The sequence below is a fragment of the Desmodus rotundus genome, chromosome 1, assembly GCF_022682495.2.
Source record: "Desmodus rotundus isolate HL8 chromosome 1, HLdesRot8A.1, whole genome shotgun sequence".
Classification (NCBI taxonomy): Eukaryota; Metazoa; Chordata; class Mammalia; order Chiroptera; family Phyllostomidae; genus Desmodus; species Desmodus rotundus.
In genome coordinates this window covers 101,933,469-101,944,545 of record NC_071387.1, presented here as the reverse complement: position 1 = coordinate 101,944,545, position 11,077 = coordinate 101,933,469, and the positions used below count along the sequence as shown (strand labels likewise).

At 46.0% G+C, this 11,077-nt stretch overlaps 1 protein-coding gene across 1 annotated transcript in view; it reads left to right on the top strand.

Annotated features, from left to right (window-relative positions):
* The first annotated feature begins 1,521 nt into the window (after nucleotides 1-1,521).
* Nucleotides 1,522-11,077, top strand: part of LOC112298453 (ectonucleotide pyrophosphatase/phosphodiesterase family member 7-like) — a 34,722-nt gene continuing 25,166 nt past the window's right edge. Inside the window, exon 1 of the mRNA XM_045189652.2 lies at nucleotides 1,522-1,801. Within this exon, the coding sequence (XP_045045587.2) occupies nucleotides 1,555-1,801 (247 nt within the window). The 5' untranslated portion in view covers nucleotides 1,522-1,554. The remainder of the gene's footprint in view (nucleotides 1,802-11,077) is intronic.

Sequence of the window (11,077 nt, the reverse complement as noted above, 5' to 3'; positions counted from 1 at the left end):
AGATGTGGGAAGGTGCTTAAGTGTGTTCAAAGACCCTTATTCCTGTAGGGAATTTAATACCCCTGTGTCCAGAAAACATTTAGCCAAGTATTAAAACTATAGTCCTGACCTCACTTGTGCTGTGTGAACTTGGATTGGTCTCTTAGCCTCTATGAGCTACTTATTCATCTACAAAGTAAAAACTACCTCATAGGTTATAAAAAATTAAGTGGAAAACAGGGATTATTCAAACCAAAGCCTATACACAAATGTTCGTAGCAGCACTATTCACAATAGCCAAAGGTAGAAACAACCCAAATGTCCATTAGCTGGTGAGTAGATATACAAAATGTAAAATAGCCATACGGTGGAATATTGTTCAGCCATGAAAATGAGTGAAGCGCTGATTCATGCTACAATGTGGATGAGCCTTGAAAACATTATGCTCAGTGAAAGAAGTCAGACACAAAAGACCATACTGTATAATTCCACTTATATGCAATGTCCAGAATGGGTAAATCTGAACAGGTAGAAAGCAGATTAGTGGTCGCTGGAGGCCAGAGGAAAGAGGAATGAGGAATGACTGCTAATGGGTGTAGGGTTTCCTTTGGGGATGATGAGAATATTCTGGAACTAGATAGTGGTAATGGTTGCACAACATTGGGAATATGCTAAATATCACTGAATTTGCAAATATTACTTGTAAATGGTTAAAATGGTAAATTTTATCTTATGTGTATTTGACCACAATAATTTTTTAAGAATTCTTAGGGGGAATTTTCAACTAATAAGCTTCCAAAGATTTTTTTTAAAATAACCCCAGGCAAATTCATGATGAATTTCACCTTTTTTTTTTTTTTTTTTATGACAGAGGGGAAGGGAAGGAGAAAAAGAGATAAACATCAATGCGTGGTTGCCTCTCTAGCGCTCCCTACTGGGGACCTGGCCCACAAACCCAGGCACATGCCCTGACTTGGAATCAAGTAAGCAACCCTTTGGTTCCCAGGCCAGTGTTCAATCCACTGAGCCACACCAGACAGGGCAGCTTCCTGAGATTTAAAAAATAATAATTAAATAGAATAGATCATGTATATACAGTTCCCAGCCCTTATGAGCACTTAATCCATACTGACTGTTTTCATAACCATAATAACCAGTCATTTGTTCTCCCTATAAAACAGGATGCAGGAGCAAAGGCAAGCACCAATCTAACTTGTTCCCCAAATCTTTACAGCAGTGGAATTAATGTAAGAGTGCAAAATATTTCACACAATTTGACTTTTCTTAATAGAGTAAAGTACACATAACATAAATTTTACCATTATTACCATTTTAAAGTATAAAATTTAGTGGCATCAAGTGCATTCTCAAGGTTGTGCAAACATCACCACTATTTCCCGAACTTTTTCATCATACAAAACGTACGACCTTGTTACACACTGGGTGTTTTGACCCTCCGCAGAGCCGGGGCAGAATTATCAATTTGACCTTTGTTCAACCACAGATAAAAAAGGGAGAAAATGGGAGTGGGCCCGTGAACTCTGCAATGTGTGCGTGTGAGGCACTTGCAGCACGATGGGGCTCAGGGTCCTCGGGCTGCTGCTGTTCGTTCTACTGGGTTGGGCCAGCAGCCACCCCATTCCTGGGAAGAACAGTTTCAACAAGTTGCTTCTGATCTCGTTTGATGGCTTCCGCTGGGACTACGACCAGGATGTGGACACCCCCAACATGGACCGCCTGGCCCGGGAGGGCGTGAAGGCCAAGTACCTCACCCCACCCTTCGTGACAATGACCTCCCCGTCCCACTTCACCACAATCTCAGGTAAGTTCCACTCTGCAGTCAGTCCACTAACGCTGGTGGAAGGCCCCAGCATCTGTCATTCCCTGAGGGAGGGCCCATTCTGGCTCAGCTCTGGAGAGACCGAGGCAGCTCATGTAACTTGGGGCACTCCCTGGAAGAAGCACTCAGATCCCTGGGCTCTCAGGGCAGTTTCTAGAAACCCATGGGCTACGGAGCCCTGACCTATAGACAGAATCGGGACCAGGACTGCAGCCCCCTAGGGGACCTCCTTGCTCTCCAGGCCCACCTCACCCTCACCCTGCCTTTCACACAGTGGCTGATGATCTTTCTTTAAAGTAAATTATTAAAAGAATTTTATTTAAATAATAAAAACTTGTCCTGGCCAGTGCGGCTCTGTTGATTGGAGCATCGTCCCATAAAATGAAAGGTTCGATTCCTGGTCAGAGCACATTCATGTGGGTTCAGTCCCAGTCAGGGAGCAAGCAGGAGATGGATGACTGATGTTTCTCTCTCACATCAATGTTTCTCTTTCTCTCTCTCTCTCTCTCTCTCTCTCTCTCTCTGTGTGTGTCTCCCTCTCTCTCTAAAATTAATGAGCATGTCCTCAAGTGAGAATAAAAAATAATAACAAGCAAACCTTAAACTTTAAAGAACTCAATTAGATCAAGCTACTACCCTGCTTAATACTGGCGGATTAACCTTCTAGAAGAGAATGCAAATTTTGTCTTCCTGTGGCCCAGGAGGTCCCCATGTCCTGGTCTCTCCTAGCCTCTTCATCTCTCTTCCCCTCGAGTTCTTCCCTCCATCTCACGAAATCCTCCTACCTGTGCCTCCACTCAGTCCCACCTGCCTCAGGGCCCTTGCCTATTCAGGTCCTCCAGCTCACCTGGAGCATGTAGCCCACTGGGGCAGACAGACATCAGGCAAGCATACAGAATAATATATCTCAGTACAACTCAGAGAGGCACCAAGAAGGAAAAGGAGAGATCCTCCAGGAGAAGATGGTCAGAGTGAGTTGATTTGAAATTGGAGAGGAAGGAAAGGGGTCTCTGAGATGGAACAGTTGAGCTGCAAGAGAAAGAGACCTCGAGTGACAAGAGGAAAGAAAAGTGTTCTAGGCAGAGGGAACAGCATGTGTGAGGTCTCTGTGACAAGAAGGAACATGGTTGTTCCAGAATCCCCGTCACAAAGGACTCCACTAATATAAGAATAACAGTAGCTCCATTTCTCAGACATGGGCTTGATGTCAAGTACTGTGCTAGGTGCTTTGCCTTCATTGTCTCTAATATAATACTGCAAAGCAGTGTCGTCCCATTTTCACAGATGAGAAAACTAAAGCTGAATAAGTGCCCAGTCACCCAGCCAGGCGGTGTGGAAGGGAGGAGCCAGACCTAGGGGACAGGGAGGGAGGGGTGCCTGGCAGCATGAGCTTCACTCCTGTCCTGAGAGCCACTCCCTGGAGGACACACAAACTGCTGGTGCCATTTTCCAGGGAGAGGGTTTTATTGCTTCCTCAGACTCTCAAAGGGGCCCTCAAATCAGAAACTTTAAAAATAAAGCTGAACAGACACTCAGACAGAGATTTGCTGAGAGAGATTTTCCTACATGTAAACTCTTTGAGAGGCTAGTCATTTGGGGACTATTAGCACCAGGAAGCAGGAACTAAATAGCCCTTTTCTGGAGAAAGCAAATGCCACTTCCCGTCGACTTTAACTTTGTAATGCTTAAAAGAACTCCTCTCAGCAGATGCTGGGCCCCTAGACACTGAGAATATGATGGGCACAAAATGTTATAAGGCTCATACACTACTTATTTATTCCCAGAAGGGTTTTGATGAGAAGATATAAACAGTGAGAGCAATTTTTAAAAATTACAAAATCACCTCAACTTTACTACATCCGCTGCCAGTGGGGGACGGGAAACGGAACAGCTCCAGTGGAGGGTGATTCGGCAATTTCCAACCCAATCACACAGGCGGGAACTTTCTTCTTTGGCAGCAGCACTTGTAGGACTTTACCCTACAGACGTATATAGCTGCACGGTGGGAAATCACGTACTTACATAGTTATTCATTGCATTAGTGTTTGTAACCACAAAAGAAAAGATCCATCCAGAAGGAAGGGTCTAGATAAAGTATATCCACAGGATGGCATACTCTGTCGCCTTTGAAAGAAAAAATGAGGAAGGTCTTGGGGCCCAACAAGAAGCTATCTCCAAGACGGATTGGGTAACATATAACAAACAAGATGAAGAGAATGTGTGGAGGGTGCACACATATGTGCATATAGCATATGTGTGGGTATATGCACATACGATCGCTTCTAGAGCACAGAGGACCTCTGGATACATCAACAAGAAACTGGTAGCACTTGTTCCTCCGGGGAAGGGGGCGGGGAGCAGGAAGAATTTACACTGTATGCCCAGTGTGCCTTTTAGATCCTGGACCATGTGAACATATTGACTATAAAAAACAAAGTGTTATAACTCAAAATAACCTTTTGCATTCACCCATTGTAAGGAAAGCATGCTCCTGTGTCCCCCTTATTTGTAACCAGACGTTCCATTTAATGAGCAGGATTCACTCTGTGTCAACTTTAGAACAGGGTTCTCCGTGGACATTTGGGACCAGATCGTTCCCTGTGGTGGGGCTGTCCTGTGCACTACGGGGTGTTAAGCAGTCTCCACCCACGAAATGCCAGACGCATTCCCTCTTCCCACTGTGACAACCAAAAATGTCGCCATACATTGTCCAGTCCCCCAACTGAAAAATCACTGCCTTGAGTGGCTGAGCCCAGTGCTTGGCTTACAAAAATGCCCAGCAAGTACCACAACCATCGTGTCCTTCACTTTTCATAACAGTGGTATGAGGTCAGGACAGTCACCCTCTTTACAGGTGAAATATCTGAGGCTCACAGAATATACCAATCTTCCCTGGGACAGGGGTAGGATTCGAACTCGGCCTTGAATAGTTCAGAGAATGGGCTTTCCATCCCTGCCCTCCAGCATGACTACAGCCCTTTGGTTTCATTAAACAATCATTCCAAACCCCTTTGAATATTGCCCATCCCCAAGCTGCCAGGCAATGAGAATATATGCTGAATATGTTGCATTAGTGAAAGAGAGGCCACCTGGACCCAGCAAAACCACTGGTATTAATCTTCATCAGGTAGGCTCAAGCTGACCTCTGTCTGACTCCAATGTGGGAAAGAATCATCTGTAACAGAAAAAATAATGGATAAAAATTGGTGCTGCCAGCACCCAAAGACCTCATCAGATTCCAGGGGGTCGGCCTGATGCAAACTATGATAAAAGAGGCTCTCTGGCCCAACAACTAATCTACTGGTGTTCTTACAAGCACGTCCGGGCAATTTAACACAGGAGAGAGGTGATGATGGGGAGCTGCTGCACTGCTTCGCGTCCCGGCTGTAAAGTAGGATGGTGCAGCTCCAACAAGGGCACAGGCCCGAGAAGTCACAGGGTCACCCCTCTGAGTGTCCTAGACAGAGTCCAAAGAACAAGGACCAGGTGGTCCCAGGCAGGGATCAAGGCTGGAGAGGCCATGCCCCAGGTGCAGCCCAGGAGTGACCACTCCTAAAACATAGCTGACTTGGATGCCCACATCAGAACTCTGGGCCACCAGAGGCACAGTCTACACCTGGGCAGCAGGACCTCCTCGTGCTTTGAGGCTGCCAGGTGTGCAGATATCTCAGCCTTCACAGGAGTCAGGATCTCATGACACTCACCAGCTTTCCCTGCTGCAGGTGAAGAAGGTCTTCCTGGAGAGCATTTTCAGAGCGCGCCCGCTATATGCATTCTTTCATTGGACGATTATTGTTAGAGCATGTCCACTGGGTTAGGCAGTGGGGACAGTGGCAACTAGGCACTTATGTGTCTCAGTATCTTACCATCTTTCCAGGGCTTATCCCACAACACAGGCTCACATCCCATGTGCTCCCAGATTCCACAGACTTTTGGGGGGCTTGCTTCTGTTTCTCTGTAGTTCCACCACGGAGAAAGACAAATTGCCGCTTACCTGGGTATTTGTCTACCTCTGCTTCCTTTCTCTGACAGCTCAGGGCATCAGACAGGGGAGATTTGTTCTTACTCACCTGAGTCCTCCAAGCCTTTCTCTGCACCCCATCTCCCCTATGGCTCTCATAAGGAATCAAGCTTGTGACACTCCAAAGCCAGAGGAGTCTCTGCTTTCTACAATTTCTCCCATGGCATCCTTTCCTTGAAGCATGGAGGACAGAAGTCCTGGCTGTTTGAATGAAGGAAAGTCTAAAGGACAGAGAATTTTTTTAACTAGCTATTAATTCAAAATACCCCACCTTATCATCTCCCCATTCAAGAAAATCTTTTCATCCTCACAAAGAGTGTGTGTTTTTCCACCAAGTATTTGCCTCCCAGCACCACCTACAAGAGGGGGAAGGGATCTCTGTCTAGAATCATGGCTTCCAAGAGCAGCAAGTCCTGGCTGTGGGGTAACATTCTCCCTCCAGCTCTCTAAGGCTGGGCACTGAACAGGCCTGCGTATTCATCGAGCTTCTCCCTTCACTCATTGGATGGGCCATGACTTCCTCCAATATAGTTTTCTTCCTCCCACCTGGTTCCATCCCCCCACCTCCATGCCACACATTCACAAGGGGGGCTTGGCCACAGTACCTAAAAGATGTATTTGTTTTCTATGGCTGTGTAACATATTACCATGAACTTAGCAGCTTAGAACAATACCCATTTATTATGTCTCAGTCTCCATACATCAGGAGTCTGAGCATGGCTGAGTTTGGCCCTCTGCTCAGGGTCTCACAGGGCTGCCATCAAGGTGTTGGTGGGGCTGGAGTCTTCTCCCAAGCTCACCTGGCCTTTGGAAGAAGTCGTTTCCTTGCAGCTAAGAGCTCAAGGCAGCTTGCTTCCTTAAAGCCAGCAGGAGAGTGTCTCTCGCTCCAGACCCTCTTTTAAGAGCTCATCAGATTAGGTCAAGCCCACGCTGGATAATTTCCCTGTTGAGTAACTCAAAGTGAACTAATTATCAGCCTCAGTTACATCTGCAAAACTCCTGCAATTTTTCCATGCACTACTGGTTAGAAGCAAGTCATAGGTAATGCCCATGTGCAAGGGGAGAGAATTAAACAAGGCCAGTATTTGGGGGGGGCAGGAATATTGAGGACTATCTCAGAATTCTGCCTACCTCAAATAGATAACCAGGGGGTGAGCATCAGCCTTTGTTTAAAGGCAACAGGAAATGGGATGGGCCCCAGAGCGCAGCTCCAGAAAGCCCCCAGAATTATGGTCTAACCTCTGAGCCCCAGGGGCTAATGCAAGAGGGGCAATGAGTGACCAAGGAGGCCGGGCTCCCCACATCGCGGTGTGTCACCACATTAGCACTAGACCCTTTCTGCTGCTTAGGACAAAGCGGTGAGGATGATGATGTTGATGATGATGGTAGTGACAACTTTGAAGAAGAGTAAGAAACGAGGAGAAGAAGAAGGGCAAAGGAGGAGGCAGATAAAGGGGATTATTAATCTGAAATTACTTATGTGTACTTCCTAAGGCTTCCATAACAAAATGCCACAAACCAGGTGTCTTAAAACAACAGAAATTTGTTGTCCAGCCATTCTGGACAAAATCTGAAATCAAACTTTCGTTAGAGCCATGCTCCCTATGAAACCTATAGGGAGTCCTTCTGTGCCTCTTCTTGGCTTCCTGTGGCTCACAGGCAATCTCTGGTGTTTCTTGGCTGGTATGCATCACTACAGTCCTCCATCCCACCCATGGAGTTCTCCCTGTGTCTCTGTCTTTGCATAGCCATCTTCTTTGGACACCCCTATTCCATAAGGACACCAGTCATTTGGATTAGGGGCCCATCCTACTCCAGTATGACCTCATCTCTGCCATGGCCTATTTCCACATAAGGTCACATTCTGAGGTCCTGGGGTTTAGGGCTTCAACATATCTTCTTCAAGGAACACAGTACAACCTGTAACAGTCCTATAACACATAATTCACTGATAACTTCAGGTATGGCTATATCCAGGTCCTCAAATTATGTCATCAAAATGACATATCTTTCTCTTTCTCTCCCTTACCCTCTCCTCCGGCCACTCTTTTTTTTCCTAAGAGCGACCACAAAATCCCCAAGATGACTCTCATTGGCCAGTCAGCTTCTCAGAACCACGTGCTGTGGCTACAGGGGTGAAATGATGCTGAACACCCAAGCTGGGACCTTATGCTCACCCCCCGGTCAGGGTAGGGGGAGGCAAGCCCCACAAAAAATGCATGGACTGTGAATTGTAGGCTGGTGGATCCCCAGTAGAAAATCAGGGATTATTATCAGAGGGAGGAGCACGTGAAGGACTGGCAGAAATGACAGAAGTCCACCACACCAGCCTGGGGCTGACAGTGCAGGAGTAGGGGTTTGCAGTCTGGCGACCCAGTATTCGGTCCCAAAGAAATCAAAACTCTATCTGCGGGGCTGCCCACAAGGCATGGATTTGGTGATCACACATGCAAACAGACACCTTCCAGCATCACCCCTCTGTCTTCCTGAACACTGAGATCCCCTAAGATCTCACTGAAATGAAAAGCCATTCCCTGAGGGTTAAGCAGCTCATGGTGCTAGTTGAAATCACCCAATTCCCTCTCTCCTGTGAGAAGCATGTACTTACTGCTCCACCACTAGCAATGACAATGAACATTTCTGCAATCTCACTTTTTGTTGCAAAGTGATTGAGGACCCGTAAGAGTACGTTACACAGTTGAAACTAAGGAAATCCTGCCAAGCAAGTGGTGGGTGGATAGGAAGTCCAATGGCAACAGCGTAAATATATTTTCTCCCCCAAGGAACCGACTGAAATTAAGAAGTTATCACTGCTATGTTTCAGACAAAACCTATCATAAGCATAAGCCATGATATTATAATTTTACAATTTTAGATCTAGTCAAATGGATATGGCCCTAGGGTATAAAGGAGATGCTTTGTAACTAGACGACGGTCAGGAATAATAAAAATGAGGTCCTCTCTGTTCAACATTTGTCCTTCCTTAAAAGGACGTTTGATGATAGCCTCGAGGCCCCTGCTGACCAGAAATTGTCTCTCTCAGTTCCAGAAACCCCCACCCCCAGACAACCCCAAGACCAGAGCAACCACTTATATAGATTGTGTACAGCACAATTCGGGGGGGTTGTTTTCATGAATAATATGCGGGTGGTGCCCCCTGGAGGTATGTAGGGCACAACTTGCACAAACGATCAATCGTTTACATTCCATCCCAAAATCAAACTGTAAGAGGTAAAAATTTCTCACATATGTAATCATCATGAGTCTACCTCTCTTTCCACATGACACAGGAGCAAAGGAAGCGTGGCCAAATGTACTTGGCTGATCATTAGCACTAAATCAGAGTTTCTCAACTTCGGCGAAACTGACATTTCGGGCCAGATCGTTCTTTGACGGAGGGCGGGGCCTGGGGGTGCTGTCCGGTGCATCCTAGATTATTTAGCAGCATTCCCCGCCTCTGTCTACTAGCTACCGGCAGTACCCCTCCCCCAGCTGTGACAACCAAAATTGGCTCCAGACATTGCCAAATGGTTCTCAGGGTCCAAATCATCACCTAGTTGAGAACCCCTGGAATAGATGTATAATATGCAAATCACATGTAAATCAGAGAGCCAAAGATCACATATATGACAATCTAGCCAGTGGGAAAAAGACGTCTTCAAGGGGTAGTTAGGGAAAGAGATAGAAAATCAAATCCCTGCTGCCAGTAACAATACAAGCCCAGCAAATGTTGTCGGAAACCTTGTTAGAAGATACTGTAAACCTTAATCAGTCCCCATCCTGCTTCCTCAGCAATAGCTCCCCGCTCAAAAAGTCCTGGCAATCAACAAAGCCCGAAGCACAGGAAACAGGGCAAAGAAACCGCAGACTGAGACAAAAAGATGTCTCTTCAACACCATTCATTTCCACAAAAGGAGAAAAAAACAAATAGTAAAAAAATGGAAAACAAAACAAGGCTGAGAAACCAGAGAATTTCCTAATTTTTCTGCCGTGTACCCAGCACCAAGATGCAAGAATTTCTCCCCATTTTGCAAACCTAGTTCAATCATCCCCACCTAATGCCCTTCTTATAATTCCTTCCTTCCTTCCTTCCTTCCTTCCTTCCTTCTTTCTGGAATCCTTTAAAGCAAATGTCAGACATCATGTTATTGCATCCATAATACATCAGTTTGTATTTCTAATCTAAGAGTTTGATTTGATGTGGTTTTTATATAACCTCCATGCTGTATTTAACAGACTTAACTTGAAGAAACTATAATTCTTGCAAGTGGAGAAGAGATCTAATTGCCACCTCAGAGTCTCTCCTACTAGAGCCACTCAAGTTACAACATGTATACGCACCACCTGGGAATCTGGTTAAAATGCAGATTCTGGTTCCATGGGTGTGAGGGGGCCTGAGAGCCCACAGTCTAACAAGCTCCCAGGCGATGCTGACACTAAGGGTCCATGGATCACACAAGAGGAAGGTTCAGCCCAAAACACCACAACACCAAGTAAAAAATCAGGACTGCTCTCAACTGCAAGGTCTTGAGTGAGAGGAGAAGCAGGAACCACTTGAGACTGAGAGCACAAGTATATTACTTTCCTGTGGCTGCTGTAACAAAATACCATAAACTGGTGGCTTAAAGGAACAAAATGTCCAGAAACCCAAAATCAAGGCTTCAGCAGGGGTGTGCTCCCTCGAGTTTCTGGAAGAGAATCATCCCTTGCCGCTCCTGGTGGCTGCCAGCATTCCCTGACTTGTGGCAGCATCCCTCCAGTTTCTACATCCCTGGTCACATTGCATCTTCTGGTCTGTGTCCTCTCCTCTTCTGCTTCTTACACAGAAAGCTGTCTTTGGGTTTAGAGGCCTCATCTCCTCATCTCAAGATCCCTAATTTAATTACTTCTGCAAAGACCCTGTTCCCAAGTAAGATAACATTCACAGGTTCTGGGGATAAGAAGATGGTCATATCTTTGAAGGGAAAGGGAGTATCATTCAGCCCACTACAGTGGTAAAGAGGGAAAAGTAAAGTGAGAAAAAATGCAGAAGCAAGGACAGATCCTGTCTCTTTGACAGTGGCCAGTAAGTCAGGCCGAAGGTAGAACTGTGTGTCATTAGGGTTCCCAGACGAAACTCAAGGACAACTCATCTGTCTCCAGCTCCTTGAAAAGATAGCGTTTTCTGTTCTGACTGTAGATTAGAGGAAGAGGTGGGGGTAAGAAAGCCCATCCTCTGCTGGCCTAGTTCCTCAGGA